The sequence below is a fragment of the Rattus norvegicus genome, chromosome X, assembly GCF_021556685.1.
Source record: "Rattus norvegicus strain SHRSP/BbbUtx chromosome X, alternate assembly SHRSP_T2T, whole genome shotgun sequence".
NCBI classification, from domain to species: domain Eukaryota; kingdom Metazoa; phylum Chordata; class Mammalia; order Rodentia; family Muridae; genus Rattus; species Rattus norvegicus.
In genome coordinates this window covers 140,750,065-140,771,945 of record NC_141554.1, presented here as the reverse complement: position 1 = coordinate 140,771,945, position 21,881 = coordinate 140,750,065, and the positions used below count along the sequence as shown (strand labels likewise).

General features: G+C 39.7%; 1 protein-coding gene and 1 non-coding gene across 3 annotated transcripts in view; one reads left to right on the top strand and one right to left on the bottom strand.

Annotated features, from left to right (window-relative positions):
* The window catches only part of Gpc3 (glypican 3), a 369,321-nt gene that overhangs the window by 243,535 nt on the left and 103,905 nt on the right, over nt 1-21,881 (top strand). For both annotated transcript variants that reach the window (XM_087599167.1, NM_012774.2), the window contains 2 exon segments: nt 1,304-1,437; nt 9,923-10,048. In XM_087599167.1, the coding sequence (XP_087455293.1) occupies nt 1,304-1,437; nt 9,923-10,048 (260 nt within the window).
* On the bottom strand, nt 3,046-3,152 carry LOC120099554 (U6 spliceosomal RNA). The gene has a single exon (XR_015647163.1). It is a non-coding gene; the product is annotated as a U6 spliceosomal RNA (small nuclear RNA).

Genomic DNA, 21,881 nt, shown 5'->3' with positions numbered 1-21,881 from the left:
GTCATTGAAGGTTGGTAATCATTCCTTCCAAAGTAAAATGGAAGCAAATAAATAACAGGCATTATGTTCTAAGGAAGCAGTATTTTGTTAAGATCAGGCTAATTGGTTCAAAGGTAGTCAATGGATCTGCCGCCTGTTTGCTTTAAGCAGGGCTCTTAACCTCCTTGAGCCTCACTTTCTGCATCTATAAAGAAGAGGTGATAATATTTAACATAGTGTCTGGCGCAGGGAGCAATTTAATAAAGTTAATATCCATTCTTATTTATGTGCACATTTATGTAGAAGTTGTTTTAGGCATTAGTCTGCAAATAATTTAGTCACAGAAGTACATTAGGATGGAGCTAAGCAAGTGAGGAAGCTGGTATCTTATTTTAAAACGCCTTGCCATGGACTGGAGAGATGGCTCAGTGGTTAAGAGCGTCGACTGCTCTTCCAGAGGTCCTGAGTTCAAATCCCGGCAACCACATGGTGGCTCACAACCATCTGTAAAGAGATCCGATGCCCTCTTCTGGTGTGTCTGAAGACAGCTACAGTGTACTCATATATAATGATAAATAAAAAAAAATCTTAAAAAATTAAAAAAAAAACGCCTTGCCTTATAGGTGTGAAAAGGGTAGCCAATAAATATTTTTCAATGGCTGAGCGGGAAGTGGTAGAAAGGAAGGAGGAATCTGCCTGTGCTCTTTTAACCCTGCAGCTATTGAGTTGACACACGACTCACAGCTGATGACACGGCCTATAGGTTGGCTGAGGTGCTGCTTCTGTCCCTCAGGCCTTTGGAGGAAATCCAGATGAGCATGTATACTGACAGTTTTCAAAACACTTCAACTCGAGTCGAGTAAGATACACTTTAAGAACTGGGCACACTTTGTGCCCGGAAGGCTGCTCTTCTATCAAGAGGTCACTCAGTGCCACCCCGCGAACCCTTCCATCTTCCATTTCAGATTGTCTCAATTTTCTAAATTGCCTTTTGTGAACTTCTACATGCATACAAACAACAAGTGCCATCGAAAGATATCAGCAGAATGAGGCCTGTGTTTTCCCTTTCTTCTTAAGCATCTGTGAAGCCTGCATTCAGAATGGGTCCACTACTCCTCATACATTGAGTGCTTTCCCTTCTACTTCTGGTTCTTTGCCTTAAAACCTTATTTCACGACTTGACTCTATTAATGACTCTGCTCTCTCTGAAAGGAAATTGAGGGAGGAAATTGCAGTGCATTTCCCAATCTGTTTCTGCCATCATATCCATGGAACCATTGTACACTGTTATATTACATCTCTCTCTCTCTCTCTCTGTTTTCAGATTGGCAAGTTGTGCGCCCACTCCCAGCAACGCCAATATAGATCTGCTTATTATCCTGAAGATCTGTTTATTGACAAGAAGGTATTAAAAGTCGCCCGTGTCGAACATGAAGAAACCTTATCCAGCCGAAGAAGGTGAGAGAATTTTTCCCCTCCACTTCAGCATACAATTGGCCATTGGATTTTCAGGCCAAAAATCATTGGAGGAAAGTTTCTTACATACATGTTATTTAGTTCTTCTGAGTATGGTTCTTAACTAAGATCCATAATTTGTCTTTATTGAAGAAAAATTGTTACTGGTAACTAAGGCACATTTAAGTGTAAGCTTTCCAGGTATAAATGTGTAGTTGGACAACACAGGGCAGAAATGAACTTCCCTAATCAGGACCCCTTATTTATTTAAAAAATTTTCTGCTTACAAGATCTTATAGTTCAATGATCTATCTCATGGTTATTCTCATTATTACTAGTAAGTTCACCAGAGAAATGGTAGCAAGACACTCTCAACATACTCACATGACACATTTTACACAAAACTGAATGTGTCTTTCATAGTTCTTAAAGCATCAGTCAGGAGCCAAAATGCAAGTTCTCATACCCTTTCTTCCCATCCATCCCCATCCTTCCTCAGGTTCCCTCCAACTCTATTCTAGCTTCTGGGCTGTAATTAAAAGGTAGAAATCACATGAGAAGCCCAGCACAACACTTAAGAAAACTGTGCTACCCAAAGAATTATCCTTGTAACCAACCCTGCACCAACTCAAGAATAGTTAGTTAGGCATTAGTCTTTTGTTGTTCTTGTTGAATTTTTAGGGAGTTTTGACTGATTGGCCTACAGGTAGAAAATTAATGTTTCAAATAAGTAACATTTTGGATGTTGGCTGTTGTTTGTTTATTTAATGTTTTGGTTTAGGTGTTTTGAGACAGTCTCTCTCTATATATCCCTGGCTATCCTGCAACTCATTATGTAGACCGGGCTGGCCTTAAATGCACAGAGATCTGCCTGTTCCTGCACACTACATAATGGGATTAGAAGCCTACCCCACCAAGCCCAGCCCTCTAGGGATTGTAGCTTCATATTGTCACCATTCATTGTGTTCCTTTGTCTTCATTCTTGGTCTGAACCACAAGAGGAATTCACTTCAGTCTGTGCAGTACATGGGTTTTTAACTAGTAGAATCTTCCCCATCTTTGACATACTTATGTATTAATTACATATGCATATGTCCGTCATTAGTGGGACAGTAACTCATCAAATACCCAGTAGTGCTACAATGTATGCAGGGCAGTGAAAACACAAAGATATACTCTCTAGGTCAGTCTAATGGAAAGATCGATACAGATACAAGCAAAAGAATTTCCAGAGCATGCAGGGAGTCTACAGAAAGACAGACTCTCCGTCCGGTGAGGGGCTCATCTGGAAAGGCTTCATGGAAGAAATGGTTTAGTAATTTATAACAATCACATGTAGAGCATTCTTAAAATAGATTTAGCAAACCAGCTCTATCTTGAAATTATTCTGTTTCTATGTACAATTTTTTTTATTTATAGTTTTTTTTTTTATTAACTTGAGTATTTCTTATATACATTTCAAGTGTTATTCCCTTTCCCGGTTTCCGGGCAAACATCCCCCACCCCCCTCCCCTTCCTTATGGGTGTTCCCCTCCCAACCCTCCCCCCATTGCCGCCCTCCCCCCATAGTCTAGTTCACTGGGGGTTCAGTCTTAGCAGGACCCAGGGCTTAAAAATATGGAACGCTTCACGAATTTGCGTGTCATCCTTGCGCAGGGGCCATGCTAATCTTCTCTGTATCGTTCCAATTTTAGTATATGTGCTGCCGAAGCGAGCACCTATGTACAATTTTTATTTATCAATTACAGGTTAATTTTTAATTAAATTAACTTGTCAATCCAAATACCTTTTAAAATGGGAGGTTTATGAAAGCCCCTACTACATGGCTTCCATATATGTTGGGCTTTGTGTCACCTGTTCCCATTCACTTTACTTTGAGAGAACTGTTGATCTGGATGCTAATCTTCTAGGGAAAGAAGAAATTGATAAAGGAAGTTCCCCCCACCCCTGGACACCTAGATATGATATTTAACTTCCAAATAGATGAAATGATAGTAAGGGAAAATGAAAAAGCCACAGATTTGAATTACTGTCAGGATTCTTTGGAGTGAATGTTATTGGAAGGGTTTCTTTTGGAAGAATGTTAGTACCTGTATACATTTCTTACTATGATCTGTTCAGCATTTTATACCCTTGAGAAAAATGGATGTGTGCATCTATTAGCATCAACACTCATGCCCAAGATCTATCAGGGGTTACAAACATAACAATTGGATGGGAATGCTATTGTAGTATTACTCAATATGTGGAGATTGCAAGCAAGCTGTCTGGGTCTGACTATAAATCGAAAAGACCTTTGCTTTATTAAAGTGACAGTACACAAAGAAACACAAGATTCCTTTGGAAGTATTCAGAAATCATCTGTTTGTTTTGTCTGCCCCCAACTGGGTACTTTGTAGCACACAACTATTCTTAGAAATAGCTTAGCTCTGTTTAAAGGCAATTTTATACTAAACTGGTGGTCTGTGTATAGGATTTAAGTTTTCTTTAAGGAATACATGTTGAAAATATCTGTTGTGAAATTTAGAACATGGAAGGCAGAATACCATGCACTCATAATGCATCAAAACAGAAGCAATTCGCTCATCACAGCCCTTTCCGCCACTGATATTTTCAGTACCTTTGGGTTTTCAGTCTCTTCCTCTTTGCTCTTCTTAATTCCTCCACCACTTTACTTTTTACATTTCATACTTGGTCCTTTGTATAGCCCAGCTATTGTTTGGTATAACACATTAGCAATATCTTTTACTTTTCCAATCCAGAATTGGGAGTTGAATAGTCCACCCAGCACCTATACACCAGGCTTCTGGCCCAGCTGCCAACCTGTGATAAAGTAGTCCCTCCACCCTTGTGGAATTCCCTCTAAATATTGGAGCCTCCTGATTCCTGTCGATCCCATCTGACTTAGTGTGAAAGAGCAATGGATTAGGTACCACTAGTAAGCTCCACAGGGAAAAAAAAGTAGAAGGTGATCTTTCCATGATCCAAACCTAAGACTAATTCCTGCCTCCTCTCAGACCACTACTCTAAGTTTTGCTAGGCAGCCTTTTAAGTTCAGGGATATCTTCCAACCTCTGTTGGAAGCAATAGAATATATATTGAATGTGTCAGTAAATGAGTTTCTGGTCTGGTAGACTTATCCTACCCTACACAAGACTTTATAATAAAACGTTTTCAACAGTATCTTTGTGCTCAGCATAGTGTAAGACTTAAGTTATGATGAGTAAAGGACCCCTACGCAGTTCAGTCAAGACGCAGACATACAAATGAATAATATCTTATATTGAATTCAAGTCACAAGACAGAGCTATCTACGAGACAGTAACAGTAGCATAGACAGTAACAGTATCATAGTAACAGTAGCATAGAAGGAACATTTAGCAGCCTTTCTAAAAGAATCAAAAATGGCTACTTGGATCAGGTAGCTTTTAAATGTAGCCTAAGAGATAAGCAGGAATTCAACTGATAAAGAACAGAAAGGGTGTTTCAGGTAGTGAATGGGACGAGAGGAATGATGGTACTATCTGTAGCAACAGAAAGATGTAGTTTGAGGTTAAAGTGGAAAGGTTTCCCATTAGAATTAAGTATGATCTCAAATTTGACTTAGGTTGGGTTTTGTGTTTTTCTGTCTTTTCAAATTCAAAACAAAACAATGACATCATATTAGTCATTTTTACATTAAGAAAAAAGGAACTGGGCTGAAAAGATGGCTCAGTGGTTAAGAGTTCTGACTCCTCTTCCAGAGGTCCCGAGTTCAACCACATGGTATCTTACAACCATTTGTAATGGGATCTGATGCCCTCTTCTGGTGTGCATGGAGACAGCTATAGTGTACTCATATAAATAAAATAAATCTTTTTTAAAATAATAAAGAAAGAAAAAGAAACCTTACTGAGAAGGGGAAGTTCAAGATCTGCAGTTGGGAATGAAAAGCTCTGTTTAACTTGCAGTGGCTTCCAATTAGTACTGCTTTGATGCCTGCCCCGGGAGATGAGTGTGAGAAAGTGAAGGTAGCCCTTGCCTCCACATCTGAAATTGGGGATGCCCTTTCTGGAATGATAGATATCCCTTTGGGAAAAATCACATGCACTGACCTCCAATGCTTACCAATGACTTAGGTCTGCAAAGGAATCCCATCCTTTAGTTCTACATTTCCCACACTAAATGAAAACTTCTATGAAGAGACCCTTTCCCAAGCCGACTGTCATAAGCAAATGTTGGGGTTGTCATAAGGGAGAGCCACAAACTACCCTTTCTATGTCAATGGCATGTCATATTCATAGATTAGAATCAAAGAACATTCCCTTCGAGTCAAATTATTTCTCCAATCTTAGTCAAAGAGGCTGCTTTAGTTCATAAGTAGATTCTTTTGTCCTGTGTCATGGAGTACCAACACAAAGACAAAAATCTGAGAATATTAACCTGCCACCTAGTTTTAAGTATTTTTCTTTAAAAAAATAAAAATAGTCAACATTGTCTTTTAAAATGATATGCATGAAGATACTATAAAGCTTCATTTAAGAACACATAAAAACAAAATAATCTTAGCTCTCATACTAGAGCAAGTTTGAGAAAAGATGACAGAAGACAAGGAGGAGAAATGAGAAACAGCAAACTCAATAGGAGGTAAATGATTCCTGCCACACTCTGCTGCCACAGTGTCAGAGGACATTATTACCTGTTGTCACTGTTCTTTGCAAGCTCTTTGACTCCTCCGCAGTTTACAGAATCTTTTTTCAAAAGTAGTATGACTGTGTCTATTTTCAAGGTCAAAGTGCTTCTTGGAAACCATGGTGATACAAAAGACAAAAGCCAAAGTAATGAGCTGCTACTCTTAACAGTGTCCTTTGTTGCTCTGAGGGATTGGTCAGTGTACTATTTGTCCTAGAGACCCAGTCTTAATTCCCTGAAGGACAGATAGCATTTTGTCTCACCAAGCTAGAGATGATTTAAGAGCACCTGATTTGTGGCATTGGGTTAAAAACTCAGGGTTTAGAGTCTTGCACATTCTAGGTAGGTGCTCTGCCACTGAGCCACATCTCTAGCCTCTGTTTCAGTATTCTGAGATTTCTCTCTAAACAAATGTGTCTTGATTCTATTCAGAATCAATTGAAGATAGTATACCATGAGAACCAGAGGAAAAACAAAACCTAGTAATGAACCTACCAAGAACAAAAGGCAGTTTATACATATATCAACATAATATCTCTGGCTAGAGGGTCCGTGATTTTTTCCCCCTTCTACCTTCTTTTTTTTTTTCCTTCTTTTTTTTTCGGAGCTGGGAACCGAACCCAGGGCCTTGCACTTGCTAGGCAAGCGCTCTACCACTGAGCTAAATCCCCAACCCCCTTTCTACCTTCTTTTATGTTCTAAATTATTCAAGGTGAACACAAGCTTCTTATAATAAAGTCAAAAAACTTTATTTCAAAAGGTGAAGGAAGACATAGACAGAACTAGGGTTGAATCTTTGCCTGTAACCTCAGCTACTAAGGAAGCTAAGCTAAGGCAGGGGTATTAGTAGTTTAAGGCCTGTTTAAAGAATTTAGTGAGACTCTGTCTCAAAAAACCAAAAGAGAGTGGGGGATGTAGCTCTGTGGTAAAATACTTGCCAGGCCCTAGATTCAACTTCCAGGGCTTACCCCAAAATTCTTCTCATTCTAGATAGAACTTGCTTGTACTGATGAATATCCACTGCAAAAGATGTGCGGTCTTCATCGTGCTGCACAAAAGTTGAATTTTAAAAATTACACAAATTTATGTAGAATATACTATTTCACATGAAATACATATTGTCCTTTAGATTCATGATAATTGGAGGATGAGCCATGGCTTACATTATGAAGATGACTGATTAGTTGTGTAGGTACTGTGGTGGTGGGAGTTAACAAGGTAATCAACTCACATACATTGTCCACTGAATCATTATAGCAGCCTTGCAACATAGAAGCTATCCTTACCTTCATTTTGTGACAAAGCAAATCAAAGCTCAGGCAAGTTTAGAATATGCATAAGTGAAAGCAAGCTAGCACTTAATACTCAGCTGGGTGAGACGCCAAAACCTGAGCTCTGAGCTACTACTCATTTGAAGGGACTGAGAACCCAGTCACAATAATAACATGGTCGCTGAGTGAAATGGTGTTCCAAATTGACAGTGACTAATTTCAAAGGGAGTTTTTTTTATTTTTTTTTAATTTATTTATTATATATTAGGTACATTGTAGCTGTCTTCAGACACACCAGAAGAGGGCATCGGATCCCGTCACAGATGGTTGTGAGCCACCATGTGGTTGCTGGGAATTGAACTCGGGACCTTGGAAAGAGCAGTCAGTGCTCTTAACCGCTGAGCCATCTCTCCAGCCCTCAAAGGGAGTTTTAAAAGCCCACTCTCATGTTCATCCTAGTTGAAGGAGGTAATGGCTGCTGGTATATGAAGCAAGATGACTTTTGTTTCTCTGAGTTACTTCAAGCTTCAATACCTCTCCCTTAGTTCCAGAATATGATGCCTGCCTCCACTGTGTTATATCATATTATCCACATCCTTTTCAGTTTCCTTAGAAACCATCTTAGGTTTTACATATGTATTTACATATCTTGGGTTTATTGCAGGACTTTCTTTGTCCCTCAGACATTAGCTAGAACCTTATCTGGATCTTCCTCCACTTGTCAGTTATCTTTATGAGCAGCTAAGAAAGCTTCAGGGGTTGAAAGGCAGGGGAAAATTCAGGTTCCCTTTGTTTTCAACTTCTAAGGATATCAAATTGGAAGGCCTTGGCATGGGTTCCATTTTTATTGCACTCTTCCATGTTCATAAGAGTGTGTGTAGAGGTAGGAAGATGCCTGAAGGAAACTCTTTCATTAAAAACAAGGCCATCATTTCCCCTAGACTAATGCCCACTCTCCCTTTCCTCGGGAAGTAGGGGAATTTCTCAGCCTCAGCCTTTAGTCTTTGAGCTTCCACTCTTGGGAACTGGATTATTACCTTGTAAAACAGAGCATCTCTCCTATTAGCCATTAATTGAGCCCATCTTTCTCCTCTTGAGAAACTGTAATGTTGACTTTTCCTTTCAGAGCTCTGTATTGAGCCTCTTCTTTTTGGAGATTGATGGTGCTCAGATATCGGGCATAGGCTGGGAGGTGAGCGTATGCACAGCAAGAAGCAAAGATTGGAGTATCAGTCATTCTGTATGTCCCAATAACCTCTTCTGGCTGTTCTATCACGCTGGCTTTCCTGTGACCTAAGCATTTGCAGATATGTGTGGAGAACTATCTCTTCCTGCCACACACACACACACACACACACACACACACACACACACACACACACACACACACACTAGATAAAATAGTTGTTTTATGGTAAATACAAAATAGCAAGATCATTTCCACAAGTCTTCCAGTTTCAGCTGGATCTGAGAACACGGCTGGGCTCAAGACTTCCGCTACCCTTCACACAGAAGTCACACCTGCGGATCCTCTCAAGGCCTGCACATCAGGACAGTCCATTCTTAGCCTGTAGAGACTGTTGAATAATTGCTCCTCTGCCAGAAAATTCCCTGACCGGACTTGGACAGAAAGAGCATTGTTGCTGTCTATCACGGACCATTGCTTTGACTTTTTAAAATTTTTGCTTATGACTGACTGTACATCTATTATAGAAATCCCTAAATATGTTTTATAAGCATATTCATGCATACAGTCTGATAGCTTATATTGTATATACATGTAAAACTGAAACAAGATAATAGTCTTGCTATAATTTATGTCTATGTTTCTATACTTTTGCATATTATGTGTGCTCTCTTGGGCTCACTTTTATTATCATAAACAGCATAGAAATGAAAGCAAATAAATAATAATATATATTACTGCAGCCCTTTCCCCTTTGCTCTGCCTCCCAGGAAAAACAATGTACAGACAAAGGAACAAAGCAACCTTCCTCCTCTTAGCCGATGGGAGTTTCTCTGACTATATAATCAGGAGAATTTCATAGAGCTTATAGTATTCTGAGCACCCTACAATTTGGATCTGCAGCCATTAGCCAGAGCCTCTATGGAAAGGGGCCATCTCTAGGGTAATAGCATTGTAAATTACAATCAATGTACTCAATTACGCTCAGAAACCAAAAGATATGTAGTGCTCTGGTGTGCCTTGTAATCAGCACCTTTGAGAATGTAGGTAACAGCATTCTGAATGAAAAAAAAAAGGAAGCTGCTGTATGTGTGAGAAAATGGATGTTGGAATTAAATCATCCTCCTGATAGGAATAGCATCTTCTGTGGAAGGCAACCTTCCCACACCCCTCCTATCATTTTATTGATTTTTTTTAAAACAGCTAAATTGTGGCCTTGTAGCTAAGAATGTCTTTAAAAATCATTTATTGCTCTAATCAGCCTGGCAGAGCTTTTCTGTCACGCTGATAAGGAAATTAAACTTTTCTCATACTGTGCTCACTTGCCTCTGATGCACAGATGTTTTGTTTTTCCTTTCAGGGAACTGATTCAGAAGTTGAAGTCTTTCATCAGCTTCTATAGTGCTTTGCCAGGCTACATCTGCAGCCATAGCCCCGTGGCCGAAAACGACACCCTGTGCTGGAACGGACAAGAGCTTGTGGAGAGGTAATCTTTTGTGAAAGTTAGTTATATGTGGCAACATTTGACAACTAATCATATCTGAAGGTAGATTAAATTCCCTTCCTTCATGAACTTCATAGGAAAAAATTCTCCACAAAACATACCTGTTAAAGCATTTATTTACGATGGTTCAAATGTTATATATAACTTGTAGCTCTCAGAGACTTTGCTAGTCTCGACACCCATGCAGAGCTACATATCCAGGGATATTTGACAAAATATAAAGCATATGATGATTTTTTTTGTCTGTGGTTACTTTCATCATCACTAGGTGGACCATTATTCCTTCTATAGGAAACAATCATATTCATGCTGACTGCTCTCAATTATTGGGAATTAACTGTGCATTAAGCGCCATGCTAAGGAATTTGTATATATTAACTCTCTTTGCAACAAGTCTATGAAATGAATAGTGAAGATGAAGAAAAGAAGAATAGGAGGGGAAATAGGAGTACCATTTGCTGAAATGTTTGCTCATTTGAGGACTTTTAGCATAATCTATAGTAACTGTCATATCAATGTTTATAAAGAACTCATCACTGACCCCAAAACCCCAGGAATATATTCATTTATCCAGCAAATATTGAACACCTTGTTAAGTGCCAGACATCTAGAACTGAGCAAAGCAGACCAGCAGCCCTATCCTTATGGAGTTTTATTCTAGCAGGTTAATGGTCCCTCATCGCCATTGTGCCATGCATAGAGTACTAGCTTGGAATCGAGTGAAGTCTACATGGTAGAATGCTTAGGGGCCCACAGCTTGCTTTTAAAGATATGCAAGTTTTGTAAGCATAGCAAAGAGAAGAGTAGAGAAGGGACTTGAAATGGGATTCTGAGTCATTTCACTGACTAGTTGCTTAACTTATGAATGGCAACTTAATCTTCCTACACCAGCAGTTTTCAACCCACTGTGAGCTGTGACCTCTTTGGGGGCCACATATCAGATATTTCTGCATATCAGACATTTCTGCATATCAGATACTTCGCATTGATTCATAACAGTAGGAAAGTTACATTTATGAAGTAACAACGAAATAATTTTGTGGTTGAGGGTCACATGAAGAACTGCATTAGGAAGTGTCATTATAGACAATTGTGAACTGCCATGTTGGTCCTCTGAAAGAACAGCAAGTTCTTTTAACCAGTGAGTCATCTCTCCAACCTCCTATTCTTTAAATTTTATAGGTAGGTAGGTAGGTAGGTAGGTAGGTAGGTAGGTAGGTAGGTAGGTGGATGGATGAATGGATGGATGGATGGATGGATATTAATACATTACATATTAATCTGATCTGGTGCAACAAGCCTATGATCCTAGATACTGTAGAATCTGAGACAGAAAGCTCCACACGTGCCTGAGTTACAGAGACACTGCATGTTAAGTACAGAGCTAGATGCTAGGGATACAGGTAGAAGACAATTGCATGTTATCTCCTTTGAAGAGCTTACGTTCCAGGGGACTCTGACTCTTAAGACATAGATTGGTGAATAGAATGTATTCACAATATAGCATAACAGACAGAGGAATAGCCTGGCATCAAAGGAACTTGGGTTTACATCTTAGTTCTATGTGTTACCTTGGCACAGTGACTTAACACAGAAAGTCTCCAGGTCCTTTTCTGTAAGAGAAGATATTTTACAAGGTTACTTTGACCCTTAAGTAAAGTGAGGCGTGTAAAACTCCTAGAAGACTGGCATTTACCGCAAGCTCCGTTCATGTCTTGTCTCCTTTTTCCTTCCTTTCTCCTCTCTTTTCTTTACAATTCAAGATAAAATGCATGTCCCCAAACAGCTTGCTCCTCATCTAAGTAATGTTTCTGACATGAGACGTAAGAATGAGATTGCATGCCTCCCTGGATGATGGACTGAACTTGTATGGTGATAGACTCCCTTGGAGAAAATATGAATGAAGCTGGAAGGATTAATGGCCTCCATGTAGCATCCTCACACTGGAGAAAAAATGTTTATTTGTCGTCCCGAATGGTCAAGAGTATTAAGCATAATCATAAAAATGTACTTAACTGTTGTGACAATTCTTTTTAATTATCAGGAAAAAAAAGACAGTTGGCATGGGCTTTATAAAAAGCTTATACTTTAACACACAGAGAAAATACAGTACTTAGAAAACTCCCACAAGCCAAATACAGCTCTTATATAAATTTGATGAGCATACACCCTAGTGACTTGTTCCACTGCTATGATAACATAAAAAAGAAAGAAAATGAATTCCTGAATATTGAAGTGACATATATGCTAATAACAATGGCCCATATTAAAACAAATATTTCAATTTGCAATATATTTAGTAATGTGCTAATTCATTCATTTTTCTCCAGTGTGTGAGCACCTCCTCTATATCACGCCCCAGTATTGCTTTCTTCATTATTATAATTTTAAGGTGCATATAACTGCACCAGATATGTCTTCTAATGCTTCAAGGAAATAATCAGAAGTTCTAGCTGGATCTTTTTCAAAATCGTACTTTTCCAGGCCAAGGTGTTTGAAAAAGCAGAATATTTTATTGTGTTCTGCTCATATTAACTACTTTCATAGATGATAGGCACTTATGGAAGATGCTGTTTTCGAATCAAGAAAATAAAAAGAAATTTCTGTGGTTTTCATTTTAAGCTTTAGGTCAGTAACATGTACATGTTTCACTAGCATCTCTGTTGATTTTATCTTATTTTTCTTTGGAGTGGTAGATTGAGTGTGAAAACTAGTCAAGCACACTTTTGTGGGGTTAGTATGTTTTTGAGACAGGGTTTCATGGTGTAGTGCTGATTACCTGGCAGTCATTAAGTAGATCAGACGGAACAAGAATTCACAAAAATCATCCTGCCCCCTCCCTCTAAATGCTGACATTAAAGGCCACCCCACCTGCCCACTTTAAGAACTCTGTCAACCAAAAACAATTGCGGTTCAGGGGATAGGAACCAGATCCTCATGTATATTAATCAAACATTTTACCAGTGAGTTAAAATACCAAGCTCCTGTTAGTTGAAATTTTTATTGAGTTTTCTTTTTCTTAATGCCTTAATGTACTAGAATAAAATAAACACTGTGATATGGAGAAAAGTTACTCTAAATTCTTATTTTTATGTCTGAAGTATTTTTTTGTCACAGCTTTTGTGTCAGACTACTAGGAACAAAAGATAAAAAAAAGAAGGAAGGGAAGAAATAACACATTTGCAGATGAAATAAGGCTAATATAAACCAGGAAGCAACTCCTCTTTGCTTAGTAACCTCGGGTGATAATTAACCTGTACTTGTCTTAGTGACCTAATGTGAAGATGAGACTAGGGAATAGTGCTGAATTCAATTTTTAAAAAATTCCTCAGCAATGTACACTTAATGACATAAAGTTCTTTAGCCCGAAGACATGTGTGCCCTCTATTTATGTCATTTGTAAAGATTAGCTCTACACTCATGTCTCATCTGCACTGAAAATATCTTTTATGGAGTTTCTTATTTAATTTCGTCTTCAGTAGTATCCCTGTTATCTCTATAGATTCGGTTTATATTCCTTGGAAAAGATTTTACTTTTAGACAAGAAAATTCATGAAAATCAAAACTCCTGACAGAATGAGACTTGATTATTGGAGATACTTGATCAAAAGGAAAATATAGATGCCGGAAATCCTGAGTAGTCAGTGTTCCTACTGTCCAGGCATAGCCACCTCTCCCCTTGTAAAGAATTAAGGGAGCCATTTTCTCTGTAAATAAGGGCAATTTCAATTCCTGTTTTCAATCTCCTGAATGCAATCAACAGAAGGAATGTTTTCCCAGATCCATTCTCAGCAAGGCCTACTTACACCTATCATTTGCTCTTCACCCCTCCCCCATTTTAGCTTTAGATAGCATGCGATTTCAGGATTAAACTGAGAAGTCTTCAAATTAACAACCTTGGTCCAGTTGAGCCACCCATAACTGCAGAAAGCAGAGCTCTTCAAGCTTTTGCCTTTGTGAGACAGAATTCCAATTAGGGAGTCACTACGACTGAGAGAAAAATAAACAACCCCACCAAATTAATCCTGGGATTAGCAATAGGTAACTCCAGGGTTCAACTCAACGGCACTGTCCCTGAAAAATCTGTAAATGAAAAGCAAGAGCCTTAGTGAGTGAGTGTGCCTGGAAAATGCCAAATTGTCCAGTCAACCTGGCTGAGTATTTGGTTGACATCTTCATTCTTCTTCTGGAGACTGTCCCATGTGAGTCCAGTTTCACTGTTGAATTGCATGGCTCTTTAATGTATTGTAACAGAGGCCAGCAAGGTGTCTCAGTGGGTCAGACACTTGCTCTTCAAGCCTTACAACTTGAGAGGCCACAGTGGAAGTGGAGAACCAACTCCTAAAAGCAGGTCTCTGAGCTCACCTGTATGCCCACTCTCATACAGCCGAAATGTTAACCACCTCATTGCCCAAAGTCATGTCCATGTTTTCTTGCAGTCATGCTCTCCCGAGTCATTTCTTCTCAGCCCTGGGTGTAAAGTCACTTTGCCTCTTTTATAGTTAGCATTCATCCTAGAAACATGAAGGATGCCCAACAGTGTGGAGACAAACTTGAATTCAACATACGGAGGATGCCTTAGCTCACTTGGATCCCACCCTAGATGCTCCTTTGTGACATAGCTGGGCTGGATGGACCTCAGACTAGGTGTCAGTTCCAGGAATAAGCTGTTATATTTTCTGGCTAACAATTTGTTACTTCTGTTTATGGGAAATCTGTATTCATCTTGTGCCTGGAATGACTTGGACTCCCACTTGGGGCATCGTGCATTACAGAACAAACTCCTTGAGATCTACAGAGGGCTAATTACAGTGAAGGCGCCTCATCTCCATGTTTTGCAATCTTTGCATTTCAACTGAGAAATTATATACACACGTGCACTGTAAATTCTCTTTCTGATTTACAGTGATCAGCCAAACCTTCTTAGGTTTATAAAGCCTTGCCAAGATTTCTCTGAGAATTGGAAAGGCAGAAGTGGGGATATGCAAAACAACTCCTTCAGTTCTCCAAGACTTGTGTTCTTGTCTCAAAACCTTATGGGTATTTCAAAATGGAATAAGGAGACATTTTGAAGTGTGTGTGTGTGTGTGTGTGTGTGTGTGTGTGTGTGTGTGTGTGTGTGCGTTGTATGCACATGAACATATAATTGAACAGAACCATGCACAACTGTGAGGAGACCAGTCGAGGTTGGGTGTGTTCCTCTATTGTTTTCTGCCCTATTGCCTTAAGACAGGGATTGTGCTAAATCAGGAATTCAACATTCACTCAGGCTGGCAGGCCAGTGTGCTCCTATGATCCATTTGTCTCTGGTTTCCAATGCTGGAGGTTACAGGTGTATACAGCCAGGCTTGGCCTTTTACATGGGTGTTGGATTCAAATTCTGATTTTTTTTTCTGCTTGCAGAGCAAGAACACTTACCTCCTGAGCCATCTCCAGAACCCTGACCTTTTATTTTCTTCTCTGCTAGATTACAGGGCTAAACTGTGGCATATCAGCAAGTAGGAATGACTGGGAGAAACTTTACCACCCAGTTCCTGACAAATACTGCAAAATACTTTTCAAAACTCAGTTAATAAAATAGCTTATTTTCTTCCATGATCTAAGAAAGGCTGTGTAGAATACTTGAACCTGTTTTTAATACTACTGTTATTTTAAGAATGGTCTCTTTTGAGAACTTTTGTGGGGGAATAGACTTCTAGCACTGTCAACTATCCAGTCTCTCATTGGTTTATACAGCAAGCAGTGCTCAAAGGAGTTCAGGAAAGACCTCATGCCATATTATGTGCATATATTCTCTCTCTCTCTCTCTCTCTCTCTCTCTCTCTCTCTCTCTCTCACACACACACACACACACACACACACACACAAACACAATTACTTTCTCTCTCTCTCTCTCTCTCTCTCTCTCACACACACACACACACACACACACACACACACACACACACCTCATTCCAGCTGCATGAGAACAAGCCAATAGAAGGGAGCAGATACTATACATAGCTCCCACGCTCCTATTTTAAAATAGACTGTTTATTTTTTGATGTTTGGGCTTATTTTTAGGTTTATAGTGTGGCTTTTGTCCAAAAACCCCAAAGCAGTGTGCATGCTGTTTTAAATATAGGACTGCCAATGCAGCGGCAGTGTGGGAACCCTGGGGTGTAAATAGCTGGAAGAGGAAGCAATTGCCTAGCATGTGTGAGAACCTGAGTTTCATTTCATGTACCCCCCCCCAAAAAAAAGACAATAAGTAAGCAAATCCATAGGGCAAAATATAGAGCCAAGAGGAAGGGAAGATGAGAGAAAATGGAAATGGTATTCGATGGGCTGAGTTGGGTCTTAAAGCCGTTTGGTTGAGAGCTCCCCCACTAGTAGCCTAAGAGAAATCGAAGAGCACACTGTAGCTGATACTTACAGTAGGCCAACATACTTTGAGACTTAGAAATGGAAGTTTACCTTTTAATTCTTCAGTTCTGTCTTCTCATTTATACTTCATCATTTTCTTCTTGTTCTTCTGTTTATGAATGGATGGATAGGGGGTAGGAGAGCAAACATGGTTTTTTTTTATTTGATTTATTGCCATCTCTGTCAACGATTCTTAGTCTCTCTTGAACATTCTTGGATTTCATTCATCAGTTTTCCAGGAAGCAGACACTCCATTCATTCCAACTTGATAAACTACTATATATATCCTAGAATGAAAGCATGGATGTACCCAGCTGTTTGCTGGTGTAGCAGTTTACATGTTTGACTTTATCCAAGAGACCTAAGTCAATGCTGTTTGTGAGAAAGCTTGAAAGACGAATGTACTACACAGAAAATTACTTAATTCGTTATGGCATGAAATATTATTGATGACTGCTAAGGATTTTAAAAAAGTCATGGTAGAACAAGACAGATATGCTTGGAATGTACCCATGTGTAATGATCCATCTAGGGGATTAGATTGCTATATTTTTCATCATAGATTTATTTCAAAAATAGTCCTTTTGACAGCTATTTATCAGAACCCACTCCATGACAATATAGTAACATTTATCCCTTAAAATTATTTTATGGTGCCACATACAGTAGCTTTACCTTCAAAATTAAATGAGAAAAAATTGGTTCATCCTGTTGACTGATGGCTTACTACGGTGTGCCTCATTTAGAATGGGCTGCATTTGGTTGCTTGTCATGTCTTAAATGTTAGCAGGAGGCATCCTCATGCAGGGGATGGCTGTGCCTGTAGACTACCTGTTGATGGTTGGATGACTTATTATTTTAAGCAGAGTATGCTTGCCCTAGTAATACACAATGCCAGCATATCACTTCTTCTTCACCGAGATTCCAAAGAGTCTTCTCTCTCCCCATCACCACACCTGGAAAGGTGAAGCAGTGGAGCCATGAAGGGAAATGACTATCGTTAAAGAAATTATTAAAGTGACATATGTGCACTTCCCTATCTGTCAAGTGTCTATGCCCTTTCAAAAGGCAAAGTAGGAACTTTGTAGGTTATAGACTGATTTCACTGATGCTCCCCATCCTGTCAATAGTATTTTTACATCATCTTTTGAAAAAGACCTACGGGGTTATGAATAGTCCCTGCAGTGTGAAGATTGTTGAATGTGAGGCGTTTGATTGTCACTGGTGCATGCTGAGGGTTCTAGTAATAAGAACCTGAGAGGTTAGGAAACATGACTCAGGTAAGGGAGGTATTTTGAGGAAAGTACAGTTTTTAGAATGATGAATATTCATTCAAACATAAACTCTATGCTGCAGTGGGGCATTTAATACCAAATTCTGACAACTTACTTGAAAGATGGGGTGCTGATGTCTGCTCACTAGTTCAAAGGTGTCCTCTGGACTGTAGGCACAGCTGTTGGCACCACCCGTACCATTTATAGCGTAGTAGAGAGGACCATGTAAATGACAGTAACAAGGACAACGTTTATAGGCCATCTTCTTTTAGAAAGGTAAACTGGGTTTTGTTTTGATTTGTTTTGTTTTGTTTTTTAAATGCTTATGAGTTTTGGGAAACCAAACTATTGAGTGAGATTGCTGACCAAACAGACTTATACCTTTTGGGGTCCACTTAATGCGAGAAGATGAAATAATTGAGCTGTTAGCATTTTCGAACCCTGGCTTTAGATGGGCTTTCCAAAGAAGAATTCTTAGAATGGTTTTAGTGAGGGGCTGGGGATTTAGCTCAGTGGTAGAGCGCTTACCTAGGAAGCGCAAGGCCCTGGGTTCGGTCCCCAGCTCTGAAAAAAAAAAAAAAAAAAGAACCAAAAAAAAAAAAAAAAGAATGGTTTTAGTGATATCAGTATCATGACTGGACTCAGCATATCTGAGACCATATAGATTCTGGTAGCTAATACACAAATTAAAATTTACCCCTCAGAGAGCCTGTAAATTAGGTAGAGAACTGATTCAATCTTGAGTGCTGGATAAGTCTTCTTAGCTTGCCTGATAAGGCAGATAGTCAGTCTCCTTTATTGATACCCTATCACCCTATTAGAATACTTCTGACCTTCCCAAATAGTAACGCCTCTGAAATACTTTTCTAATTACTTTGACTCAGCAGGGTTCCTTCTGGTAGTCAGTCCCTGAGCCTCAAAGAAAATGGAGTCTTTGGGCTTAGAGTGCAGGCACAGAGAGAGGTATTTTAAGGAAGCCATTTTCTTAAGAATGGCTAGCAATGGGCATGCCATTAGATCCTACCTGGTTGGTATGATGTCTGTCGCTGTGGTTCTAGGGTTGTAATGGAAATGGCTGGCAGCTGCCCATTCTTTACTATTACTGGCCCCACTCTTTGCCTCAGGGTACAAACCTTTGGTGGTTTTTTTCAAAGAAAATGATTTATCTGATTATTTTTATTGCTATAAAATACTCAAACAGTTGTTGATTAAAGAAACAATTCAAGACAAAGAAACAACAACAACAACAACAAAAAAAAAAAAGCCAGTGATTTAAAGGTACATGGTACCATGAAGCAAGACTATTAAGGCATACAATTTTGGAGTCAGCATGTTGAAGGTTGAATTTCTATTCCATACATCTTAGCTTGTTTTATTCTCTGAGACCAGTTTCCCCATGTGAGAATGGAGGTGATCGTTCACTTAAGAGATTGCTAATAACTTTAGCAATGCTGTTAAAACTGGACTGGCAAAAATGGTGGCTATTGTTGTCAAGACATCTTTTCATTCCAGGGAGTGGCTCGGGGACAGAACAAGCATTTACCTAGCATGTAGAAGACACTGGATTCCATCCTCAGTGCAGAGAAAAGCAAACACATCTGTAAAAACATCCCTTGTAGGTATTTACTAGGCCTGGATGTAGCAGCTCCCTGATCTGCCTCCACTCTTTTATTCTAATCTTATCTCTTCTACAAAACATGAAATTCCCTGTGCTTGGCCTGAGTGATAGTCCACCTCCAGTTTAGAAACCAGAATCGGGTTAGTTAGCAATGCTTAACGCTCTGAACTTCTTCCTGTCACCTTACACTGAACCTTTTTCAAGCCAGTAAACTTTATTCTTTTACCCCAGGCTGGCTTTGATCCTTGGGTTTGTTTCCTTTATAGTGTCATTTCTTTGTTTTGAGGCAGGGTCTTGCACAGCCCAGGCTAGCCTACAACCTACTGTATAGCTGAGGAGGACATTGAAAGTATGATCCTCCTTGAACTTTTTCTTTAACCCCTTAAGTGGCTGTGGTGAGCCCCCTAATAAGAACATGCACATGAAATGGATTTGGTGGTTTAATGCACCGTTCATATGCTAGATTTGAATGCAGAAGAGTCGATTGGGTACAGGGAGAACACTGCCCTGAATAAATGGAGCTGTGCACTAAATGATGAGCACTGCATTGCTGGATTCTCTTTGCAAGCACACACTCCTTGAGTAGCCTCCCGAGCATCTCTCTCTGTGCATATCTCTAGATTTTTTTTTCTTTAAGCAAATCCACCTGGCCCCACAGATTCTATTTTTAAAGAAGTCAGCCCGTGGTCTTGAATAAAGCAATTGGCCCTGGATGGGGAGCTCCTCAGAGAGACTGGGGGTATCAGTTGAAAAGAACAAAAAGCCTGAGTGGCATCATTTTAAAAAAGGAGCACTTATACTACTTTGAAACGCATGTAATAATAGTGTTGGGGATTGAACTTGAAGCATGTATGAGATAATGGAATAAACAAATGAGAATCATTGATAATGAGGCTATTGTTGTGTTACTGTCCTGCTAAAGAACACCATTGTCAGACTGATTATCATGCCCCTGGGAAGCCTATTTATTTAACATGTTCTTCTTCCTTCCTAGATACAACGAATTTCCCAGTTTAAAAATATCCCTATCCATTGATACTGATAGCTCAGCTTTCCTTAATGCTATTGGTAGCACCTAGCAACAGTGCACTGTGCTTTGGTTATTAAAATATGAAAGTAAGAAAATAATTTTATCCTGAGCAGTGCATAAATTGAGCATGGGAGCACACAGCTGTATATTTGGCACTGGGGAGGTAGAACAAGGAAGGTCATCGTTCACTACATAGCAAGTTTGGGTTATCCTGGGCTATGTGAAACCCTGTCTCAAGACAAAACAGTTTACCCTGAACAACAAATGTCTCTGGTACCAATAGTGGTAAGTCTGCTCGTCTAGTTCACCTAGGACTTTCTGGTTTTACATAGAAGTTCCCATGTCCCTCAAATGCCCTCAGTGTTGGGCAAATTGCCAATAGCTGGTCACCTTTAGGCCCCTATGTCTTGGACATCTACTAAATATGGGGGTAAAGATGTCATTCCAATGGGGATTTTGCTTCCTCATTCCTTTGTTTTATCAGCTTTTCCTCTTTTAACAACTCTGACCTTCTCCTGCCTGAAGGATTCCCAAGCACTGCTATCTTTACTCCTATCCTTTCCAAATCTGACACTTCACAAAGCAGGACTCACCCAATAGACATGGTTAAGGATAATAATAGCTAACTTTGCTAGCATGCTCACCGTCTGCCAGGTCCTCTGTTCTAAGTACTTTGTGGACGTTCATTCTCACATCAGCCTTTGTGGTGGCCTGTACCGTTTCTCCTCATCTTCCCATTTATACTGGTAAAACTTAGTACATATTTCCAGAGACCACTGCACTAATAAAGTAGAGGAAATTCAAAGCCAGCCAGTCCATGCCTTCATCCACTATACTGCTTTGGCTGGAAGAAGCTTCACTCTTCTTTGGGGTACAGAACCTTCTTCTTCTTCTGCCTTCTTCTTGTTCTTGATCAAATCTCTAACCTAAGTTTGCTTTCATTGCTAGTGCACCATATTTAGAATGAGTTCAGCTCAATCTAGTCCTTTCTTTGCTTCTTGCCCAACCCTCAGGTCCAAACAAGAGCATTAGGCCTTTCGAATCTCTTCAGTCTTGTTCTTTTTTTCCTTTCCTTGTAAAAGTGAGAGAGCTCTTTACCCTACAGCTACTCCAGTGCCTAGCTAGAGGGCGCCCTTTGCTTGCCTTGAGGCTAGCTGTTCATTAAACCTCTTCTAGACAGGTAACTGTTTTCTTTATTTCTTTGTTCCTTTGTTTCATGGCATGAGGCCTAAGCTGGTTTATGGGGAGATTTGGGAGGAAACTGAGAATTTGAAAGGAAGAATGCTATGCAGCCACCTGAGTGACTTTGAATTTCCACTTCTGTCCTTGATGGCTTCCCAGATAGTCCACAGCAAGAGTATTTAAACAGAGCCCCAAGGTATAATCACTGTCATGAGGATGGCAGTGAGTTCTTCCTTTCAGTCTTCTAGGAGCTAACAGGAGAGCAGGCAGGCCAGCTGTCTGAGATGTTGTCAGAGTCATTTTCAG